This window comes from Lasioglossum baleicum, chromosome 12 (assembly GCF_051020765.1).
Source record: "Lasioglossum baleicum chromosome 12, iyLasBale1, whole genome shotgun sequence".
In the NCBI taxonomy this organism is placed as follows: domain Eukaryota; kingdom Metazoa; phylum Arthropoda; class Insecta; order Hymenoptera; family Halictidae; genus Lasioglossum; species Lasioglossum baleicum.
The window spans coordinates 8,617,273-8,642,438 of NC_134940.1; the positions used below are offsets into that span (position 1 = coordinate 8,617,273).

The following is a 25,166-nucleotide window of genomic DNA, read 5'->3' on the forward strand; positions in this document are numbered from 1 at the left end:
TGCCCGAACAATGTACGATCAGCGAAAACGGCGTTCATCTTCGCGGAATGTTAATTCCGTTTTAAACGACTGCTGAATGGCCGCGCCGTTAACGGGTACACCTTGTAAACAAACGTAATTGATTGTTCCGTGTCACCGCGTTGCCCGCTAATTGAACCGATGCATTAACCGCGGCTACGCCGACGAAACGAGCTCTTGGATACGAAACCCCCGTGGTATTCCTTTGAATTCCTTTTTTCCTCTCGTTTTATCCGTCTCTCGACGTTCCCCCCTTCGCATTAAATTCGTCGTCGGCTCGAATGATAATCCGAGCGGCGTTGCCCATTTTTGACTGGTCGTTGACAAGTTGCGAGTGTGCGACGCGGCACGTCGGTTCACTCGTGGAACACTGTCCCGATGTTTGATTAGTAGTTTTCGGCTCTGAAACTGGTTATCGATATCATTTTTCCAAGATTGACTGACCTAATGAGCGATCTAAGCGACACTTATCCTGTTCCTTCAATGGCGTTCGCAAAAATTTTTGGAAGTGAAGTGGACCGTGCTGGTTCTCTGACAGGAGCCATGATAAAGCACACGTTTTTCAAAGTTGATACAATCCTGAGACATTATCGATTTATAATACTAAATGGCCGCTTTGCTACTTCGCTGGAAATCTTATTTATTCAAATGGATCATTAGCTCAAACATTGCTCTATATCTCCGATGGCCTCCACATTCCTTCAAAATACACAAGAGCTATTAATAAGTATTAAACAAGATCTATTCATTCTACATTTGCTTCATCTCGAACGGTTCCAGAAACAGTGCTCCATCAGAGACATAAAAGTCTCTCGCCGAATTGCCATCAATTTCGAGAGAGGACCGCCAGCAGAATAAAGCTGCCATTGTGTTTAGATGAAACATTTTGGAGCATTCCAGACAGAATTGTCAGGATTTTTAAAAGTGTTTAAAGCGATCGTCCAAGATTCGTGCGAATTTCTTTATTGAGGATACGGACGATCGGAGAGGAAAAAAATTGTTGATTAATATTGGTTTCGTGAAAACGCGAAAACGTTCGAGTGGTCGGTCCGGCGATGACCGGCGCGACGGACATATCTCGGGCTGGCCGGCTAATAAATTATGCTCGGCACAAACGGACCACTATCACGAGCAGACACGTTCGTGGCACGATGCCCTTATCTCATCGAAGTTACAATAATCACACTCTCTTCGGCCGCGCCGAGTCTCGGCTCCAGGCTGACGCACGCGCGTGGAAAACATCGAAAGCGTCGTGAGACTAAACGACGCCGAATACGGACCATGATAACGCTGATACACTGTTCGAGACTTCCGGTACACCGTCCCTGTCAACCAGAAATCGAAATAAGATTTTGGGAAGCTCCAAAAACGCGAGAAATCAACATCGTCTACGAGCCTCTCAGAAATCTCGTCAAAACGGAGCATGAATGCAGTGATGCACTCTTGTCATGATGTGGAAATTGATTGAGAAGGTCTGGGATGAACTATAATGTGTGCAGAAAGCCTCGGGTATTTTTAATGTCCAGCGAAGTGTCCATCAATCTTTTTTTAATTGAATTAAGCAATGCTGAAGAGTGGAGCATGATGTTTAAAAATTTATTGAATTTTTCAAAAAAATGGGAGGTATTGCATCTGCAGAAAAATATAAAAATAATTAAATCATCATCCTCTAGCAATTTCCACAGTTCAAATATTTCCAAGTACTCGTCTACATCGTGTCAAGGTTTGAAAAATAAAAAATTTGCTTGCATCCTCTTAAATTACAAGTACCAAATCGATGCAGTTAGCAGTCTACTTATTCTCATTGTCACATCTCCGGTGTCTCTAAGCTCAAAGTCTCACGGTCCTCTGTGACTAGTCTCAAAGGAGCCAGTGATACACTTCCCCAGGAATTCTCAGCAGCCGAATAACTCTCAGCAAAGAGAGAGAGAGAGACCTGTGTCTCAAAAACTCGCGGCGAGTCGTAAATTTCGTGCGACGTCCGGGGCCCGGTTATTTATTTTTGTATTTTCGTGCGCGAGCGCGGATGGCGTCGAAATGAATTATGTACCCCGCGCAATGCGTTTGGAAAAGCTGGTTGCGCAATGCTCGAAAAAGTGATGCCTCCATCGAAAAACCATTTCGCTGGCTGGCTCTCGGCTGTTTCGCGTCGATAAACGTAATCGCTCGGAGGAGATTAGGATGTTCGACGCACGGCACCCGTCGACTTCGAGCGATACGCTTTTAATCGGGCACGCCGCTTTCGGTAAACAAAATATTTACGCGGTTTCGCCTCCGGGCATCACGCTTGGTTATGATTGCGTTTACGTTAGGGTTGGGCCAAGTGCATCCTGAATTGCAGCGGCGAGATCGTGGCAATGCTGCGCCGCACTTCGATGCTCATTAACGTGGAAAAATTTGGAGGACTGTGGCCATTTTAATTTTGATTTACTAGGTTGATTAGTTTTATATTTGGTCAGTCTACATTGGTTCTAGATTCATAAAATCCGCGGTTTAATTATAACGTAATAAATATGCGTTATCATTCAGCAGTCTACAGAGTGTTGATATTTTCCTACAGCGTCAATTTAAGGAGCAATGAACAAATTGACGGAGAACGTATTCGAGTTAATGATTGTTTAAGCAGGGTCACAAACAAGTGATTTTTCATCGTCACGTTTTATGAAGCGGTTTGCGAGAGACGCCGTCGGAAGCATAATTCTGTGTGCAGCTTTAGGTCACCTCGGGTGGACAGTGAGAAATCTATTAAACGGTCCGAACAAATGGCGACGATCCGTCGAGAGACGAGTTCTCAAAATTCGGTCTCTGGCGAAAGGGCGACGGAATCGCTACCGGTTCGGACAGAAATTAATTTCAACGAGAACACGACGCCGTCCGACGAGCCTCTTCTAAACCGAATTATTTCGCTGGCATCCGGAGGATTCCTTTTGGCCTGGCCAGCTACCTGGCTCAGCGATTCGAATCGATCAAACAGGCCCTCGATGATTAATGATTAACTCCTCGTCTGATTATTTCCCTTGTTAACTCTTCTGTTCGACAGACTGTCCACGAAACTGAAAGTGTTTCTGTTCGAGCAAGTGAGTTGGTGATACAGTTGTTTTACGATTCATAAGTTTCAGGTCTGGTTTAAACATGAAACTAGTTCATTTGCGCATTGCAGTGCTGCATAATTATTGTATTATCCACACGATAGTGTTAATGAAATTCTGTTTCACCTACGGTTTGTGGTTGTGAAGTTGTCTTTCGAGTTTTGAAAAATTGAGGAATATGGTAATTTAGTAATTGGAAATCCCTCATTTTCATAAATTTAATATTCTAGTATAATTTACTAATTATTAATATAGTTTTCATGAATTTTCGATTGAGTATTGTGGGAGGCCTGTCAAAAGCGACCGAATCTCGAATTTATTACATTTAGACGGGACAGTGGTCGCTGCCAAAACAATTCTTGATTTTCCCGAATCGATCAACGTTTCAACAAACGAATGGCCGAAAATATTGGCTGTGTTTATTCACTCTTTCAGCGAGCAGATTAAAATTCCAGCTCGATTGATTGCTGAAATTAACAGTTGGATGACAGCGCTAGAGGCGTAGTCTAAATTTTCGCGGAACGCGAGGGAAACCATAATCTCGGGGTCGGGTCGTGATTCTTGGCCTGCTCGGCATGTGCCGCTTTCTGTCACTGCATCTTTCAGCGTTAAATAATCAGTTCGGCGTGTCTCGCAAATCTCCAAATATGTTCCCATTCAATTTTTATCGTCTAGAAATCTCGAATATTCAAGAAACATTGAAAATGTTCTAGATAAGATCGATCATTTCGGAATGATTTTTTATTTGTCCTTGAGCATCTCTTAAATTACTGGAAGAAGATACACGAAGGAAGCAACACTGTGAAAAAATCTTCATATAAATTGATCATTTCATTGGAAGATGCAGATAGAATTATTTTTTCTTCGTTCTTGAGTATCTAAGATCAAAAAGGAAGTGCCTGAAGGAAGAAGCATTGCGAAATTGTTACACGAATTGATTATTCGATTCTAAATGTAGATAGAATTATTTTTCCGTATTCTTGAGCATCTTGAAAAGACAAACAACAAATGAAGACTCATGCAGACATGTTAAAGAATGCGTTAAAACAAAATGAATAATATAGAATTTCACTCTCAACATTTTCGAACGAACTCTTGCATTCCAAAGGATCATAAAATAATATCACTGTCAACTATCTCTATTAATCTCTTTCGAAAGGCCAAGAGGATGACGAACGGTCAAGAGCGCAGATAAAATTGTTTCCTCGAAGGACGATCGTCACAAAATAACAAAAATTACGTTATGCACAATTTTCATCAAAATCACGGTCCCCGTAAAGACCAGCAATTCCTCAATTTGCATTACGTATGCCTCCAAATCGATGAAATTGCTGCGTTCGTCGCGTCTCGAGTTGTGCAATGCTGCACCGGATGCAAGGCAAGGACAGTCGTTCAATTTGATCCTTCCACGAAACGTGTCCCTTCTTCTCGAAATCTTGATTCGTCTTCTGCGACGCACACATGTACCGTCGTTTCGCCCCGTTCGCCATCTTTCTCGCAGAAAAAGGGTCGCTCGATCACGAGCGAGGCACGCGAAAATAGAAAAAAAAGAGAAAGAAATGAAAATTTATCGGTGAGATTCGAAGCGGAAACGCGACTTTGCTCCGGACCCCAATGACTCATCGAACTTGCAAAACCACGGGTTTTGCAACCGGCTGTACTGTATACGAAAAGAAAAAAAACAAAAGTAGAAAAAGAGCACGGTAGAACCGCGAGTCTTACGCGAATTAATATTCATGTTAGTCGGAGTGTTGCGCGCGGTGGAAAGTCGCCCGATAAACTCGTCGAAATTTCATGAGCGGAGGCGGCTCGATAATTGAAATCGTTTCTGAGCGCGTCGCTTTGGGAAGAGAAACGCCAATCAAATCGATACCTTTCACTCGACCGTAATTATTCATTTTTTTGCGCTGATACGCGGAGTCATCGTCGCGGGGACGCCATCTTCGAAACGTCGTCGACAGCGGCCTGGGGATCGCAGAAATCTCGCATCGATGCTGGTTGAAACTCAACTTTATTCTTCTATTTAATTTTTATTGATCCATAATCTTAAAGCTCCATTTCGCACGTTTTATTCGTAAAAGAAAGATATTCATTGAGATACATAATTTAATGTCTGATGCAGTATTTTATTTGAAAGAAATCACAATTAAAACCAAGAAATCCAATTTTTATTACTCATCTTTTCAGTTTTTAATGTTCGCTGATCTCTAATCTCGATTACAGTGACTTGCTTTAAGGAGACGAGCAGTGTTGCGTAATAGTCGAGTCGTACGCTTTCCGTTGCTTCTTTTCCCAATGTTTCCGGCATTCGATGGAGTTATATCATCCACAACGAGATCAAATTACATTGTGCCAACATTGATTGCGGGACGAGCAGCGTAGGAAGCTCTTATCTATGTGTAATGAGAATTTACGATCGATAGGTCACCCAGTTAGTATCAGTGCATCTAAGCTTGAACTTTGAAAGAAGGAACAATGAGTTTCCCATGGCCAATAAAAAGACAGTCTAAACACTAGTCTATATCACTCCGCCGGCTTCAAGATGGCCTCTTTGTTAATTATGCGTTCAGCGTTCGCCGGACCCTTCGGACTTTCTCAACACAAAATTTTACACCTAAATCAAATAAGCTGCATCAAAAAATTGAAACATGTCTGTATGAATCACAGTCTAAATCTCAAAAATAGCTACACGCCGTCAGCAGTGGTTTTCTCTAATTTCCATATCTGATAAATGCGTAAAAATAACTAGATGACTAACGAACAATAGCGTACCCAGCCTCCAAAGCGAGAGGTCTAACAGGGTGCGGTTTTTAGCAGCCGGACAAGGTTTTTTCATCGGAACCGTGCTCGAACGGTCCTGAGGTGGCACAGTAGCACGAGATCAGAGCCTCGGACCAATATTTTCGTTGGCGAGAGTGGTTGGTAGCCGGTCGCCGCGGAGAAGTGCAGATAGCGGGCCAGTTTATCGGTTCTCCGCGGTGTTAACCGTCGCCCACGCGTTTTAAGAGAGAAAACCACAGCGCCGTCCGCACACGGCCGTGCGCGCCGAGTAGACGCGACGAGGCTGTTTATTGTTATCACTATCACGGCCCGGCCAAGGGAAGCTGATACGCCGCCGGGCAACACGGTGGACAAGCCTGCTTATAAAACCGTGAAAAAGCTCCGGCTTGCGGCCGCCTGCCGTTTTCTACGGTCATACAGGATCGGTTTCCTGCTCCATCCTGCGAGCGAACTGAAAATTTTTCAACTCCGGCTCCCTTACGTTTCGCCAGACATTTTATTGGCCGGAAACGCCGCGGCCAGAAAAGCCGATCGATGTCGCTTGGAATTTTATACTCTGATAACAGCACCGTCCACGGAGGGTATATGAACCATCATTTTCTGTATTTGGGGTGTTTACGAGGACGGCGCAACGGGAATTGCGTCTCGCACTTTTTCAGCGGATTTATTTATCGGGCTGCTCGTAAGGATTTTCTTCTCGACGTTTTACGGGTCCGAAATAAATTTCCCTTCATTGACTATTTTTATTCGATTGTACGCGCCAAATTTAGCCGAGGCAGGAAAACAGCCTCGTCCCATTAATATTCTCGGGGCGCGAATTTTCCGCCACGGAGAGCAGGATGTCCATTTCCAGAATTTCCTCGTGATTTCGCAACCGGTCGACCATCCTATAAATTTCCCACGGAAGACCGTCGACTGGTCGATCGATCTTCACGATCCTTATCCATCCCGAGAGTGGACCCGCGCCGCGAAACACAAGCCGGACTTTCACCGCTTGCGCTCGCGCGCTCGCGTTGCGAACTTGCACAAGACCCCGCCTTTTTCATTTTCGCGAAACGTGAAGTAAATAACGAGCGCGGAATCCGCCTCGCGGGATGCCGGCACGAAAACCCGTAGAATGCCGGCAGAAATGTCGCCTCGATTGTGCGCCGTCACTGGTCCAACCGTTTCGAGATATCGACCACCAATTGCAACCGCTCTCGCCTATACCTGCCTCGATTCTTTTCGCCTTTTTATTCAGCCACCACGTCGTCGTGGACACGTTGACTGACTGCCGGCGCTGATAACACTATGATTTAGCGACTGCGCTACCGGACTCCGCGATTGATAATGGATCCGAGCCATTTTTCCGAGGGAATTGCTAATTCGAGATATCGCGCTTTCTTTCCGCAGCTAATGGAAATTTGTCTCGAGACGAAGCGGTTTTTTCAGCGGGAAATCAGCGGGTGCATGAGCTCGACTCACCCCGTGAAAATTGCGAGGTTAGCCGGCAGGAAAATCATTTAATTGAATTTAATCGAGCCAAGGCACGCTAGGCTCCTTCGATGCGTCAGCGAAATTTCGTGCATTCAATTATCCAATATACAAAGTGTGTGAACTCCTATACGAAATTTGAATTGTATAAGGTTAGGTTGGGGTCTTGAAAATATCTTCGTCAATTGTTACAGAATTTTCGGGCTGCTTTAAGTCTCCGGAAATTGTACTGAAATCTGCAGGGGTCTAGAAAAATTGACTCTACTAACAACAGTTAACGTTTTATCAACACTTTCATTGAACGTAACCTCGGGAGCGTGAAGTTAAGATTTTCGGGCGTCTTCTCATGAACCAAGTTCCGAAATAATTTGCGAATCTTGAGAGGTCAGTCAAAGGATTCTTCCGGTCAGTTCTTATGGCGGATTTCCTTCGCCTACAGCGTTAGATATCTGGGTCACAGACCGCGGCTCTTGATCTGCATAAGGAACTCAGGGTTCCCCATTCGTGAAATTCTCGCGTGGCATAGTTCTCAAAAATGGAGGACACGGGCAAAAAGCATCGCGCTCGTGAGAAACCGTTGGAAATGGAAAAGCAGAGTGTACCATAATTCGCTTCCAGGCGGCGGCGGCGGCGGCGACGGTGGAAGAATCCGCATTTACATTCGTTGTCGGCGCTTCTTCCGACCGCTCGATATACACCGAGCGAGAAGGTTGGGAAATCTCATTGAGACACGTCGAAAGAAAACCAGCCGACCGCTGCTGGTTCTCTGCTCCCGGGAACGTCTTCGGCGTTGTACAAGTGCAACTTAACACAATAGAGTGTTAAGAAACGCGCCTGACTGCTGGAAAAAGCGTGCATTGTTCCGGCGATTCGCTCGAGGTTAATGATGACATTAAGCCTGGAACTGTAAATGAAAACTATTGTGCGTTCCGCGTTTTAAACCTTTGACTTTCCTCGACACCGATCGTCCCCAACCCGGATTAACCATTTTCGAAGGGTAATCGCGCTGGTCGATCTTCAAGCTGAGCTCTCGTATTCTTCATTTTTCTGTGGGCACTTCGTGGTGTGTAGTACTTCGGTACTGACTTCGTTTCGAGTCATGTTTATCTGCACGGAGAATCAATTCTATTCTCGATGGAATATCTTAGGAAACGGTGGAAAGAGTTTAATCCGAAGCATTGCAATTCATTACAAAAAGGGTTGTATATGAATAAAAGATTTAACGTATACTTGACGGTAGCTCTGATACTTTGCAGTATTGTAATATACAAGGAAAGAATTTTCATGAGGTATAAAACAAACTACCGTGAATCAAACAAAAAAGGAAGGATATTGTACCGAAAGGGGTACAAATACGCGAATAAATCATTACATAAGAAACATCTATCAGAGATGAACGATTCGGAGACGAGAAGAAGAATCTTCGTGGAACTCATTTACGACAAACATGGTCAAACCGCGAGACGGAGCATCGAAAGAATATGAGCGTTCTATTGCCGGCACCGTATTAAAATGATTCGGATAAGAAATAACTTTCTATTCGACTACCATTCCCGTCGATCGATGCGCTTTTATTTTACAGAAAGATCGGCAGAGTCCGATTGCAAAAGAGGAAGATATGCGAATGATTAGACCCCCGATGGACAGTCGTTAAAAAGCGAGCTCTCCGCCGTTCGATCTCTAAGTGGGACGATCGTAAAATAGAGAAACTTTCGCTGTCGTTTCTGGCGAGGGAGCTGTTGGAGGAATGAGCGGCGAGCATCATCGTCCTCCGTATGATCGACAGAACTGGTTCAAAAATGACATATTCGTCCGTGGAATCGAGTCCAGCTCGGCGGGGCGTCCCGGATCGAGGCAAGAAAGTCGCCCAATCAAAGTTCCAATCGGAGCTTAATCAGTGATCCTCGAAGGAAACGAGCATAGTTCTCGAACAGGAGCCGGGACACCATGGAAACGCGCGTTCTTCGGATTCTTTACGCGGCCCGGTTTATTACATAAGAAACGCGCAGCAGACGTAACCGTTACGTCGGTGTAGAGAAAATCCTCGCGACGTCGCGCAAACAAAGTCTCTGTAATTTCTATTAGCTTCCTCGTTTAACGTAATGCGCCGACCTGCTCGATCCATCGATCCGTTTGCACAGTTCGATCACCACCGGTGTCCTTCTGCGGGAGCCTAGTATCTCACGACGGATCAACTTCGATAGGAAAAATAGAGGAAAAAAAAAACACCGTGGCTATTAGAACGCGAATATCGCGTGCAGATCATCTGTACGATTACTTTGTTCTTTATTTAACAGCCCCACTATGCGTGCCTATTTTCTATTACGTTCCATTGACGGCCGATCGAGTGTATTTAACACCGGCAGAAAAAGGAAACGCCGTATAGTGTCCTGCGCGAAATTACATGCAAATCGCTAATTACCGAGATATGCCCCGCTGGCCAAAAGTGTTTGTTTAACGGGCTGTGGATCTTTATGCGTTTGTTGCTTACATTTTCCAGATTCGGGGTGTTAAGTGTTAAATTGTTGCCTGGGGATCCAACGATTCGCATCTAACGATTTGCTGTAGACGATCTCTTAATTGGATCATTTCTTTTGGGATTGTTGCTGCAAAGAAGATTTTGCGAATGTCTTCTATTCGATTTAACATGTTTCAGTGGACAATGTAAATTGTCTTCGCTATCGAAATTTCGGACTAATACATACACGCCTTCAGTCGGGCTTGACTATAGCGTCTGATCATTGTTCACCGTATCTACTTACTGCCAGTCAGAGCCGTACACGAACACATCTCATTCCACGTTTCCCACTAATCTTTTCATGTAGAATGGAAACAGCTAAATAAGGGCATTATGGCTGTCTATGGGAAACTAAGCTGTCCACAAATCTCGTGCGCTTCCTCTTGCAATTAGTCCCGTAGAATTCTTTTAAACTTCTTCTTCGGTAGTATCCAAACAAAACAGGTTAAAAGGATGAGTTCATTCTTTTTTCCCCCTACAAACAGCTCCATTTCAGCAGCTAGTCCTGAAGAACTCGCCTAGATAAAACAAAAAGATCTGTCTATTCTCTCTTCTTTCTCTGCAATCACTCCCATGAGGTTTTCCACTGGCAACGATCTTCCTCCCGTCTACAACCAAATTCTGCCACATGACGAACGACCGCTCTCACCACCAACCGCAGACGATTCCCAAGCGCAAATCACCGCAGGCTCGTATAATTGGATCAGCGGCAGCGCTTCCCTAAGCCATTGGCGCGACGTTCATCGAGGGGGAGCAATTAATTCCTTGGTGCTCGCCGTTTAAATTCGTCAGGGCTCGATCGCGCGAATGCTTGGATGTTTACGACGTCGGACGTCGCAGTGGCTCACGGGAGCGCAAACGCGCCGCGTTGGTGCGGCGCAGTAAATACCGGTATCTGTGGTTGTAAAGTTCAGCATCGGTTTTCCTCCGATAGGAAGAAAGACAGGAAGGGAAAGGGGAGGGAAAAGGACCAGTGGAAGGAAATGCGGAGGAAAGGGTCGTAGGGAAAGAAGGAGAACCGGCAGAGGGTTAGAGGTGGCTTGGATTGTCGACGGGAAGGTAGAGGGGATGGGTAGGAAGCAGAAGAAGAAGAAGAAGAAGAAGAGGAAGAGGAAGGCTGAAGAGGCCAGAGAAGGAGAGGACCAGCCTAGTGAAGAAGAAGATGAAGAAGAAGAGGAAGGCTGAAGAGGGCAGAGAAAGAGAGGACCAGCCTAGCCTTGTAATTTATGTCCCGCGGTACGCCGCGGCCGCGTTGACAGTTGAAACACGCCGGCGACTCGGATTGGTCGGCTCCGGGCGCCTTATAGGGTCGCGCGCATGCGCGATACACCGCCTTGCGACATCCATCAGAGACCGGCTACCAACTCTTTATCTTTCTCCTTTTCCCTAGGCCCCGTCGTCGTTGCCCTTTGCCGATGTCAACCGAGCCGTAATCCGCTGTCACTTCCCCGGCTACCGTGCCTCCTTGCTACCTCTCCTCTTCCTCGGCCGATAGGTTGTTGTCCTATTTCGCCTATTCCGAACAACCGCGGCTAGCCGACAGCCGAGGCTGTCCTCTAGCGAGACGTCCCCCGTCGATGTCCTTTACGGATCCTCCGCCTCCGTGGAAAGTGTCTTCGCCATGTTCGGGCCCCGTTCCCTTACTTTTACCACCGTCGGACCCTTCTTTGCGATCAACTTGCGCGGGGAGGATGGTGCCTGGTTTTTTGGCGTCATCGGTATCGGCAGCTTTTGTTCCTTATTCCGCTGGAGCTCCTCCTTTAATTGGAGCCTCCTTGATCACTTTCACCGCGCGTTTCTCTTTGCCGACTCTCGGACGCGGTGGGTTTTTCTTGGGCGTGACACCGTTCTAGGAGTCCTCTTCTTCTTCATCTTCTTCTAGGTCTCTTGTTCCAGGCGACGCTCACTGGCGACGCTTAAGGACGAAGTTTCAATTGAACTGATCCATCCTATTTTTTTCAATTGACTCCTCTCGGATTGCGCTTGCGTTTGTGATGTTTGAAACAATTGATGGATTGAAAAAACCTGCAGTTATATATCTTTGATTTTTGAAGGATTATTAAGTCATTGCCGGTGGGTATAGTGTTAACAACCAGCTTCGCAAGAATCTCCACTGACCAGGGATGGAATTAATGAATCGCAGTTTCGTTCGCTGCTTCCCAACGGTCGGACAGGCTCGAAAGGTGAAGACCCCGATGACTTTGGGGATGACTTGGTCCCCAGATCATTCGAGGCCCCGATCGACCGGCAAATATATAGTTTCGACGCACTCGAGCCGATCGGCATTAGTCAGCGATTCGTGGAACCTCTCGCAACTGTTCCGTTTTCGCCGCGGCAGCCTTCAGGGTTATGCAATTGTTCAGCCGTAAGGATAGAGTGGAAGGATAGCAAGCTGGTGGAAGGATATAGCGACGATCGGCGGATGATTGGGCAATACCGTCTATCAAAAAGTATCGGAACACAACGGTGTTCTAGAGAGTTTCTAAAGTCCTCGACTCTGCTGTTTGTTCCAGCAGCCGGCCAGCTCGCAGGAGCGTGGCAGCGGCTTGGCTGTGGGGCGTCAAGGGGGGCCCGGCAGCGCGGGGGGGCCCGGAGCAGTGGACCAGGCGAGGGACCTAAGTCCCTGCCTCCCCGCGTCCATGGGCGACGCTGCACGACCCACCACCCTACCGTGCAGTCCTCCTGCCGCCCACCATCACGGGCCCCATCATACACCCCTGCATCAGACCCACTGTGGCACGAACAACAACTGCTACGACGGACCCACCACCCCCTACGACTCTAGGGACTACGATTCGCCTGGAGGTGGGTTGACTTTCCTTCATACCTTCCTTTTCTACCTACAGCGTCGCCCTTTTGCCTCCGAAACGTCTCTCATTAACGCTTTACTTAACGACATCATCATCAGCTTGATTCACAGTGTGTAGACTCATTAGATGTCCCTTGATGTCGATTCGCCAGAGTACTAAGCTTCGGTTCTACCATAATATATTCCATATTCTCTAGAGCTAAAGAGTACTTTGCAAAAACTTCTGACTTTGTTCGTGACCATCGTCCATCGACTGTAAAAAATGTAGATGTGCACTTGAGAAATTTTCTTTACCAATCATACTGAGTACTGTTATTAAATTAAGCCGATCAGATGTCCCTTGATGTTGATTCGCCAGAATACTAAGACTTCGATTCCACAATAATTTATTCCATATTCTCTATAGCTAAAGAGTACTTTGGAAAAGCTTCTGACTTTGTTCTTGGCCATCATTCATTGCAAAAACTGTGGATGTACACTTGAGAAATTTTGTTCAGCAATCACATTGACTACTTTTATTAAATTAAGACGATTAGAGTATTGAATATCTATCAACGTCTCTGCTAACTAATTCCGCAAACCGTGTACAGCGTGGTAGCGTCGTTAGAGATGTAAATCAGGCATCAGAGTGTTTCCAAGAGGAGTGCAATTGATCGTTTGTGTACCGAGCAGGTGGACAGGAGTACAGGAACAGCAACAGCAGCTTCGAGAACCCCAGCGACCTGAGCATGCCGCCCCAAACCGCCCACCACCACCACCATCACCACCACCACCACCACCACTCGCATCTGCATCCGCAGACTCATTCGCAAGAACAGCAGACCTCGGAGCATTTGCACGCTATCCCGAAGCTGGAGCCGCCACCCACGCCGCCGGCGCAGTCCGAGGACGTCCCGGGGGTGGTTTGCGCCGGATGTGGCCTCCGGATATCCGACAGGTTCTACCTGCAGGCCGTTGACAGGAGGTGGCACGCCGCCTGTCTTCAGTGCTCCCATTGCCGTCAGGGACTCGACGGAGAGGTTACCTGTTTCAGCAGGGACGGAAACATCTACTGCAAGAAGGACTACTATCGGTGAGTCGACGTCTCATGTTTGTCTATTAGCACACCAACACAGCACCCTGATTAATTGCGACCGTTGATCTGTGAACCGAGACATTAGCACAATGGCGCAACGCGGACAAGATTTATGCATGTCGACGGAGCTTGCCAGACCCTTTTTACTGCGCTTCCACGTTTAGTTAATCATCTTGACAACCGGGACTCTAATACTGGGCAGTATCGTTTTCTAAACGTTCAACGCGGATTTTAGTGGAATTTTGGATTGGAGTTTCTAGACGTGTTTAGAGTAATGGGTTGTTGAAAATGATAGGGAAGTGTTCAGCTAGATTTTTTAGAGATTTCTCCGATCTTAAAAATTGTATGATAGTTCCGATTTTATAAACATTCTTAGAGCTGTATTTCTTGAGACTTTTAACGTTTTCGCTAGAGTTGTAGAGTTTCCACAGTTCTCTTTGAAACTTAACAGTTTAGTATATTTTAAAATGTGGGATTATTGTGGACTGGTTCCAAGGGTGTTCATACAGCTTCATCAGGTTGTGCCGTATCGGTCCACAGCGTTGATACTCTCTCACTTATCAATTCGCACTCTACTACCTATGAAGCCTCATGCGGTCGGCTGATAAGATTCCCCGGTAAACCAATTAGACGAAACCGCAAAATCTTTCACGATTATATCTAGTACTGCTTCCCGAGGAAGTTTGTAGTCCTGTGGTTAGCCTGCTATCTTTGCTCTCGACAGATAATCTACGTTGCATTGAAGACTTCGTCACGCGAAACCAGAAGCTACGCCTACAACATTTAAAGAGACACGAGTTGAAATTAGTAACGAATCTTGTAATCGTTCGATTAAAATCGAGAAACTGTGTTAATCGAAATGCGGGAATCGTTGGGCAATAGAAATGTACTTCCTGGTCTTCGCAAAATGTACCAAGTGTTTATGCAAATCAAGAGACGAGGGCTTAAAGAACATTTAATCTAAACTCTGCCTGTCAATTAAAATGCTAATTTTTATTGTGTTGACAGGAACTAGTTAAACAATATGAAGCAGATATCCTAATCAAAAATCAATCTCTCGTATTATGAACAAAATTACTTTGGACACTCTGAAAAGACGATATACATTCTGAAAATTTCATCGAATTTGGTTTATGCGATAAAAAGTTTTGCTAATTGGAACGTTGACCAATTTCGATGAAATTTTCGATTTCGAAGTCTTAAAAAGTGCCGCTTTTATTTTTCGAAACTCATTTGACGTCATTTAGTAAATCGATGCTTCAAATTGCTCGGGAAATACAATTTTGAAACGATTATTCCGATTTAAAGGGCGTTCGAAACGTTTCGTGGGTCAAGTGCACATTGTTTAGCCGATAATAAATGAAACAATAGGGAAGCAAAGCCGTCGGGGAAAGGGTACGAAATTCTGCTTTGTCCGGGAATCGTTCAGCGGATTTTCGTGCGGGTAGAAATCGCGGCTAACTAGTCCCTTAGCGCCTTACCTGTGGAATGGCAGTCAGGTAAGCCAGGGATTATCGTCTGTAGTCGACGCGAAATATGGCGGAACAGGTGATTTCCGGGTATTCCCGGCCGACCGGGGCGCAATTGTTTCTCGGAATGGAAATCCGAGCGGCGCGGCGCGGCGCGGCGAACGGACGACGCGACGTGAGAGAATTCTTGCTGCGCCAAGTGCACGCGCGCATGGGAATTTCGTCTGGTAAAGGAACCGCGCGGAATTTCAGCGACATTCCCGCATTTCGCGGAGTAGGAAAAAACCGGCGTCCACGGTTTTTCTACGGGCACACCGGAAATCGAGCCGGTTGCGCAACTTCCTGCGAATTGTTTATCGATATCGCGCGCCCGGCGAAAGTTGATTAATTCGCGAACGAATCGCGATGGATATCCTGTGGAAGTTTGAGGGACGGGCGATCGTTGTTTGCCTTCCGTGTTGCAACTGGAACGCATTCGTTAGGCGAACGATCATTTTTATTTGTTGAATATTAAAATCTTAACACTAGAACCTGCCTTATAAAACAATGACAGTTTCGTTTAAACATGCACTTAAATAGAGTAGTTCACTAAAAAAATTTCTCAGAAAAATATATTTATAATGGTATAAAGGTTTTGTTCTCATAAGATTGATAATCCTATGTCAATCTTTGATCACGATTACTCCACAATATTAACCATAGTCAACCTGGAAACATTGTCTGCTCGCAGAAGAGTATCCGACCAGAGCTTTATTTTTAATTTAATTAATAACCATATAGATTGTACCTCTCTCCTTATGCAAATCAATTTTTACGCACCTGAACGTGCTTTGAGATCTCGAGCAGGTTTTCAAACACGTAAATGCAAATCCACATATGGATTAACAAATCCTATAAATCGAATTATTGCGAATTCCAACACTCTATACAATAGTATTGACTATTTTAATGGGTCGTTACAAACTTTAACTTTAATAATATCAGTACCTTTATACCAATAGTTTTTTTTTGTCTTTTATGCATGTCCTTTCTTAGTAATTTATGTTAAGTCTTTATTCTATTGTAAGTCTTTATTCTATTGTAAATGGACCTCGGTCCGTGCATAATAAATAATAATAATAATAATAATAATAATTTTAATACCTCTAAAAGAGTAATAGATAAAAATTTAATGTGTTGGAGTAGATTGCTGCATTTATCTCGCAGACGTGGAATGCGCGTAATTTTCGCTCGAATTTTTTCGAGCTCCGATGCGTGCGAAACCGCGTATCGCGTTGTTTTCCGAGCGTCGGGCCGTGCGACGATAATTTTTTGCTGTTCCACGATTGTTAGCGGATGATTCGCCTGCAATTTATTGTAAATTGCGTGCACGTCGATAAAACGGGGCCCTTATCGTGACGAGTCGCGTCGCGTCGGCTCGAAGCGATTTCTAGGCCTCGTCGTTTCGTTGCGCAAACCCGGCGCTCTCTCGCTTCGTGTCCGCTTGGAAACGACAGCGAGTAGTGTGTTCCCAAGCGTCTTCGTCTTCGAATGGCCACTGGAATTACAGAAATTGCTTCCTTGCTTGACTTGCTGGCGTGACGAGCGTGGACCGACTATTCTTGGCGGGTCGTAACGAGCTGACCTCGTTGCCAGGATTGTTCGCGATTGAAAATTGTTAGACGCACTGCGGAAACCAACTATATTCGTCCTACGGCAAGTTACGGTCGTGTCGTGACATGTGGGAAGGCAATGGGTGCGTGAAACTTTGATCGAAAATAATCTTTATACAGTTTTAACAAAATCAAAATTTGATAAACCCTTCGAAGAGTGAATAGTAGAATCGTACTCCAATTTGAAACATGTCAACAGAATATACCTCGTTGTTCATACACCAATAGACATTGTATCCAAGCAATGTGTTCGTAAATCCGTTGCGAACAGCACGAATTTGCATAAAGATCCCGCTCATAACTCACAGAGAGTCGCAGCACGGTAGGAATGAAAATATCAACGTTCGCCGTCCGTCGTAATTCCCGATTGTCTCGGGGCCGATCACCGGGGCGAAATAATTTAAAGGTTCACGGTGGAATATCTCGATGGACGTTAGGTGGAGAGACAAGAACATCGTGTTGGGGGCCGAGGAAGGCCTCACACGGCGCGGATATTAGCGTACTCCCTCGATCCTGAACACACGGGGCGCTCCTACGTACGTACGGACTGACCAGTCCGTGAACTAATGGTCACGACTCGACCATTTACCTCCGGCGAAGCGTCGATTCTTGATAAGTAAATCACCGTCGATCTACATTTCACGAGCGACGGACGATATACACGTGCAACGGCTAGGACGTCATCGGGACCGGTGCACCGAGGCGTCATCCCCGGATGTTGGTGCACTTGATCCACGTTGTCCTTTTTCGAAACTCCATCGTCGAGATTCTTTATTTATTCTTAACTACTTCCGGCTCTTGCACCACTCCACAATTTCTCAATTATTTTCATTTATTCGGCCTATTTAATGGTACATTTAATGGCAATATTTCTTTAGAAAGTGTTTAGAAATATTTTTGTAATTGCTTGTACATTTTGCTCGTGTGCTTTTATCTCCATTCACATATTAATATTTAAAACTATTTACTTGAATGTGACGATTCTGTGGCGCATCATAAATATAAAATAATTGAACAGCGTGATAAAAATGGCAATAAACTGGTGTGTAATGTTCAGAAGTGTGTATAGAAGTTTATGTACGCACGAAAAGGTGTACGGAAAGTTTATGTATATTCGAGATCTCTGTTCTTTTGTGTTTTTTATGGAAGATATAGTCGGATTCCCGGAGGTTTCACGCGATTTCGGTAGCCAAGCGCCCAACAGAGACTGTTTTGCCCCCTTTGTGCTCTTCGTACGCTTCTGCTCGCTCGTAAACGCGCTGGTATGCCTCGAAAATCACGCCAGCCGATCTCTGAAGCAACGCTCGAGATCGGCAACGATAAGTGGCTGGTTTTATCGCGCGAAGGAGGACGCGGTAGGGAAGACACCCTGTGACAGCTACGAGATTAGACTTCGCGGAGCAAGAGGTCGACTATCAGACATTTAAATGTGTGTTCCGATGACTCGTATGCCAAACGTCATTCTTGGAGGCTGGCACTGAATTAGAAAATTCCAATTGCTACACCATAGTCTACATTACCGCTATAATCACGATTTTCTTCCCTTAGACATCAGACTTCAAACTACCAATAAGAGAAATGAATTGATTTCAGAATATTTTTCTAGATATACAACATTTTCTAGTAAAAAGAAGATTTAACTTTATAGAGGAGGTTCAACAATATCTTGCTGATCTTCCATTGTTCTTTATTCACTCTGCAAGAACGCCAAAGGGCATCGTATAAAATTGTAGGAAAATATCAGTCGTACGGTCCACGGTCCGTATCATCGTTCTAAATTGGAACAGGATTTTTCATAACGATTGTAGCCCTCGGTCGGCCTTGTTTCCCCATTGTCGCGCCGGACAGGAACTTCAGTCGCGTCGGATAGTGTGTCGGCGATACGCGATATCTACTAGGAAAGGGAATAAATTTGTCGCTGCGCGATGCGCCGCACGATTCTCCCGTGATTTACTCGCGCGGCACTCGTAAATTAAGCCTTGAAATTTGAGAACGTAGATTTCCCGTTGATGCGATTGTGTAAGACGAGCCCTCCGGCCTTTTTGCACGCGCACGGATCACGGCGATTTCGTTGTTGTTTCGTGCCCGAGATGCAAATCCTCCGCTCGCCGATTACACAAGTCCTGCCGCCGGAATCGGCCAGGACGACTTGATAACGTCCTTTCGGAAGACACCAGCTTCCTTCCATCCTTTTGCGAATCCCTTATTTCTTGCAACTTGGAAAAAGATCGAAGAAGCTTCCATATTTTGAAGAGGCATGTTTAACTTGGCAGTGTGTCCACGTGAACTTCTGAGGGGTGCTCATGGACCCCCAGTGCAAAGTAATAAATTAATAGTAATAAATTTGTGTTTATTATAACTATTTTATTTATGATATTTTTGTCAAAATAACAGTATAAAATACATACACACCATACACAAGCTACTTATCAGACCAATCATCTATGCTTTCTGCCGCATCCGAATTCTTATCCGCATCAAAACATTTTTGCAATTTTGCTTTCCTTTTTAATATTTTTATTATAAATCGATACAAGCGGTATCGGCTTTTAACCCTCATCCGTTCCTCGTGTCAATTTGACACAGTTTTCCCGAAATAAGTTGTACTGTTCTGTTGTTTGCAGGTACATTTTCCCGAAACTCCGTGACTTCTTTTTCTTTAATGTTTCAATTTTTAACTGTTAACTCATCAATTTGAATGAAAACCACGAGGGACAGATTCAGTTCGTGAAATGAGGGACGGATGAGGGTTAAGAAGCTACATAAATTGTGTTGCAAAGCGGTAGCGAAAGAAATATGAGAAATATATAGCATATCTCGCTGGACCCCCACGTGGACACTGCCCGGTTAATTGACAATAGCAGAGCGATTATTATTCCTTCAACCATTTTGTTAATGAACAGACTTCGCGTCTGGAAGTGTTCTAGCAGCCGGTGTATCAGGTGAGACGGAGCGGTGTTCACACGTCTGGCGACGTTTGCACGCGAGTCCTGCACTTCGAGGTTCGCTGGTGAAGCAGTTAGGTGTCCGCAATGTCTGCATGCGCGGTGCCGCGTGTGTCGTCATACAAGAGTGACAGGCAAGATGGAATAGCGCAGACATCCCGTCACGACACGGCTTCAGGCCCGAAACTCTCTTATCTGGTTGGCTCGCATGTGCGATCTGGTCTCTTGTCGCCGCATAGCACACGGCGCGGCGCGGCGCTGTTATTAGGCGACGACTTGGCCTGGCTTTGCTCAGCTCGGCTTTACTTGGTTTCGCTTCAACCTGGCTCGCGTGTCCGTGCACTGAACCCGTCTTTCGCGCGCGCGTGACACCCTTTCCCAAGGATCGGAAGGAATTATTTCCAGCAGCGTTTCTAACCTCCCGGAATCGCTCCGGTCAGATCCATTGATCCGACCGGACAAGGCGTTCAGCCGTCCAGGCTTTCTGCTCACGGCTTACTGGACCAGAATCAGTGACGATGATTATCCGCGATCGCCTAAACACCCCCGCAAATTTGTTGCAACACGCCCGCTAATTCCTCGTGTCCCTTCCGATAGACCTCTTCTTCGAGGAGGACGTGTCTATCCAAGATATTCTAGTGGTGGGAGCTTGGTATGGAGTGTTTATTTAACCCCTGTCTCTTGCAATCGAAGCAAACAATACTTATTTTACATAAAAATCCACAGTCTATTTATGAGAGGTCTAGGGAGACCTATTACTCCATCGATTTTGAAGATCCTGAAGAAGGAGATTGGGATGTTTAGTGGGCTAGGTTCGAATTAAATTGTCCCGTTTTATTAGAGAATGGTGACGAGCCAGTTAATTCCTCATGTCCCTTCCGATAGACCTCTTCTTCGAGGAGGACGTGTCTATTCAAGGTATCCTAGCGGTAGGAGCTTAATATGGAATGTTTATCTAACCCCTGTCTCTTGAAATCGAAGCAAACAATACTTATTTTACATAAACATCCACAGTCTATTTATGAGAGGTCTAGGGAGACCTATTACTCCATCGATTTTGAAGATCCTCAAGAAGGAGATTGGGATGTTTAGTGGGCTAGGTTCGGATCAGATTGTCCCGTTTTATTCGAGAATCGTGATGAGAGGTTCTTCCATTGTTCTGTTAGATGAGAGATTGAGCATCATCTCTGTAGTTATGATGTGCACACCCAATGAGGGACCTTTAGCATTGATATTACGTGAGGTTTCTTCTAGAAGAGAGGCTTCGGATAGGGATAATCAATAATTGGAAAGAAGCAATCTTAACTTTCACATCTATCAGACACTGCACCAACTGATTCTTTCAAACTTTAGCACCCTAACGTCGCTAGCAGCGTACAGGTGTGGCGAATCTCCACCCCCAGGCCTCATCCCAGGAATCCCACAATCTCCCCTGAACAGACAGATCCACGGCAGCCTAAAAGCAGCCTCCTCTCTCTCGGTGTCCTGAAATCGAGACGGTATCCTGAACACAGTCTCGCTTTCCCCGCTATCTGTCCGTTATCAGGTCCGTCGGGCTCCTCTCCGTTCCGGCAAAAGGAGGAACAAAGTGTAGTCTGGTATCCGACCGGTGACCAGATCTTGATATTTTGACAGTGTACAGGATGTAATTAGCGAAAGAAGCCGGTGGTAGTGTGTACGGGTTTTAGCCGCGTCGTCGTCGTCGTCGTCGTTGTGGCCAGGTGGCCCCCCCTGCGCCCCGGCAAGCGTTATCCGTTTCGTTGCCTGGCTCCTAAAAACTGTTAACGAGGGGGCCACTTTCCACGGAAATTACGCTCGCGAGCCTGACCACCGTACACGCGGGATCGAAAGTATGGCAGCTCGCGTGCCGTCTCGACCCGGCCCGGTGGCTTCGTCGTGAAAATTGCTTGCGCGTAAAGAGATCGTTGCTCGCCGAGCCTAAGAGCTTCCTGGATTGTTCCGTTTCCTCGCGATGGTCCCTGGCACTTATCTCTCACTCTCTCTCTCTCTCTTCCTCTCTCTTTCTCTCTTTTCTCCGTCGTGCCCGGTTACGTCCGTTCGGCTGGCACCGCCGTTAATATGAACGGCGTCGGTAATCGAAGCGTGTCCAGCCCCCTGATCGCTGATAAATTGCTCTAATGCGACTAATGAACTACCCGCAACAAGATCCGAGGCGAGGCAAGAAGATGCTTTTGTTGGGAGACGTGCGCGCGCGCGCGCGGTTGCGATGATGATGGCCGCGCTTAGGCTTGTTTCTCGCGCGTGCGCCAGCGAGCGTTCACGAGGGAAGTTCAATGCCGGCGGGTAATTAATTCGGGGCCCGTCTCGCTCCGGGGACCTTTCGGAATTTCTTGCCCACGCCAAACAAATTCGACCGTAAACGATGCAGATTTGTTACGTAGGCGGATTAACAACCAGCCGTGGACCATGCTGGTGGGTTAATTAAACATCGTCCACAGTTTAGGGCGGTTTGAACGCTCACACCTTTGCTCCTAATCGCAATTTTTCTTGCTGAAATGATCTGGTTGATCGATCATCATGCGAGTTGTTCAATGCAAAAATGGTGCCAGTCGATGCTAACGCTACGATTCATAAGTTTCATAACAAAAAACTTGTATGTACTGGCTCTTGTCCGTGAATGATAAAAATGGTCGTGGCAGCCCAACACTTCCTCGATGCAATTACTTACGTGGAACAGTTCTCGGATTTTCTAATGTTGCACGGTTGCTTGATGATTGATAAACTGGCGTGCTCGAACGTAAACAAAGCAATTTCTTGCGCGAGAGATTGTTTTCCTGGTGAAAATAGCAGAAAACATGCATTTAATTGTGCAAGACGGAACCGTTGATAACTGGCCATGTCGATCGAGAAAATGTCGGTTGTGTAAAACCTGTGTCCGTAGAAGTTCTACGATCAGTTTTTCAGAACTTGTTGAATATCCTGCAGACCTTAATAAATCATCAACTTAAAATATCTGTTAAGAAAGAAAAATTTTCGGATAAAATTTGATCTGTTTTGTGCCCGCGTGCCGACGGAGGCCGACGATGTTGTTCCCGGCCGGCTGCACGTTTCCACGTGTCACGCGAGGGTAAGGAACGGAGGGGTCGTTAAATTTACCAACGATTCCGAGTACCGAAGGGTACGTCAGATCGGATTTGCCGGAACGTACGTTCCTGCAGGTTTATTTTCGCTATTGGTAGTCGAAATCATTGCCGGAACCGAGCGTCCCGTTCTCCTCTCGCCTCCGAAGGGTTTTCGGGGGGACCAGGGAACCAGGGGACCAAGGGGCACCGGCCCGGGCCCCGCCACTCATTATTTATCGAGTAAACTCGTACCAGCGCCACGTGGGACGCTCGACACGCATAATTTATCGCGTGGCTTTTTTGCATACAGCGAACGTATGAACTTCGACGAGGTTCCGCGCACGAATTTCGATCCGCGAACTTCGCCACTCGCACGAATCGTTCACCGTGTCCACAAATTCATGCTGCATCTTCAATTTTGAATGAAGTACTGAATTCTGCGAAATGAATGTTATAAAAAGAACGATATCGAAGCAAACTAGTATCTTCGCAGACTAAAATATTGCAGCCTTAGCAACGTCTTGACGCTCGACACGCATCATTTATCGCGTGGCTTATTGCATACAGCGAACATTTGAACTTTGACGAGAATCCGCGAACATCGCCACTCGCACGAATCGTTCACCGTGTCCACAAATTCATGCTGCATCTTCAATTTTGAATGAAGTACTGAATTCTGCGAAAACTATGTTATAAAAAGAACGATACCGAAGCAAACTAGAATCTTCGCAGACTAAAATATTGCAGCCTTAGCAACGTCTTGAAGACTCCCGAAGCGAATTTACCTTGGAAGATTGCAGTTTTCGGAAGAGGGTCCCACAATGCCGAAGGCAAGAGATACATTGTTACACGCAGCGATTAAGCTACCATTTACGGTCCACCGAACAGAGGGAGCAATTACGTCCGCGATAAATCACCTGGTATGCCCGAACGTTGGTCAGTATCTGCGGAATGTCATCATATTTTCGCATTGGAAGATACACGACCGTATAAAATTCACTTATTCCTTGTAGAACCAGTGATACGTTTGAACCGGTTCGCCGGAGAGTATCCTGCGACGTTGCGCGGCGCGTCCACCAACGGCTCTGTTTTCTCAGGACTCTTATACGACTTATCTCTCCCCCGGATTCTGGTTTCTTTAGAGTTCCACAGACACTGTAACCTTAATGTTTCCTGCGAAACATCGTCCGCTTTAATAACCGTGATTCATTCCGTCCGAAAAGGTGACGGTTCCTCGATCCCACCACCGTAACTTTCTCCGAGAAATCCAATTCAGAAAATTGTCCTTTAAAACGGAATGCCTCCACTCTTTTATCCGAATCATCTTAAATTTCAATCCGAGTAATTTATTCGTAGATTGTGGAACGCGAAAACACGCTTGCACCCTTGCCCACCCAGCGGGATTAAAAATTCCATAAAATCGAAATGACTTTAACAAGTTTCAATTTACATTTTTGCTGCACTCTTCCTCTTTTACTTCTGCAAGACGTGGCTCGCAATTGTGGAAAAAATTGTAAGTGCAACAAAGGTGCTAATGAAGGAAAGAAATTTCTGCTTGGTGCCAGTACCTAGCAATTGATGTAGTGATTACAAATGTCCCTATATAGACCACTGAATAAACAACGCGTCAGGGCAGAACAAAAGCGTTTCCACGTCAAAAAGATTGATAGGTGCTTCAGGATATGTCCAAATGGGGGAACGAAGAGGGTCGCTGGTTGCAAAAGTAACTAGATCATCCAGGAAGGAGAGAAAAGCGGTGGATTTCGTTCAGCCAATTAGAGCCTGCAGGAAGACAATGTCTGCGTCTAGATGGGATCGTGAACGCTAAATCCAGTCATCGGAGCGGTTGGGCAGCACGCACGCAGCTTTATCCGCCGAGACGTTTACAGCGATGTATACTTTACGACTAATATCCGAGCGCAACGAGACACGTACTTACACCTAACACGGAGATGCGCATTAGGGGCCGTTGCTGGTGCAACACACGCCATGGCTACAGTGCGTGACCGCTGCCACCATACAACTCAGACCCAGAAGAGAGACAGAGAAAAAGAGAGAGAGAGAGAGAGAGAGAGAGAAGTCCAGGAAGTCTGAACGCGACGGAACAGAGATCATTTCCCCGGCGTTTTTCGTCCGCAATTAGCTGCCTCGTCCTCTCCGCTCGTCTCCTTTGACAGATGGTTATCGTTTTTACGGGCTGCGGATCCAGAAGCCAGCTAGCTGGATGCCAAAAGTCCTTCAAGGAAGTTCGCAC

At 45.9% G+C, this 25,166-nt stretch overlaps 1 protein-coding gene across 2 annotated transcripts in view; it reads left to right on the plus strand.

Annotated features, from left to right (window-relative positions):
• LOC143214650 (protein apterous-like) overlaps positions 1–25,166 on the plus strand; it is a 103,275-nt gene that overhangs the window by 51,675 nt on the left and 26,434 nt on the right. The window contains exons 3-4 of one of the 2 annotated variants that reach the window (XM_076435953.1): positions 12,393–12,684; positions 13,361–13,760. In XM_076435953.1, the coding sequence (XP_076292068.1) occupies positions 12,393–12,684; positions 13,361–13,760 (692 nt within the window). The remainder of the gene's footprint in view (positions 1–12,392; positions 12,685–13,360; positions 13,761–25,166) is intronic. The other variant, XM_076435954.1, reaches the window with a different exon arrangement.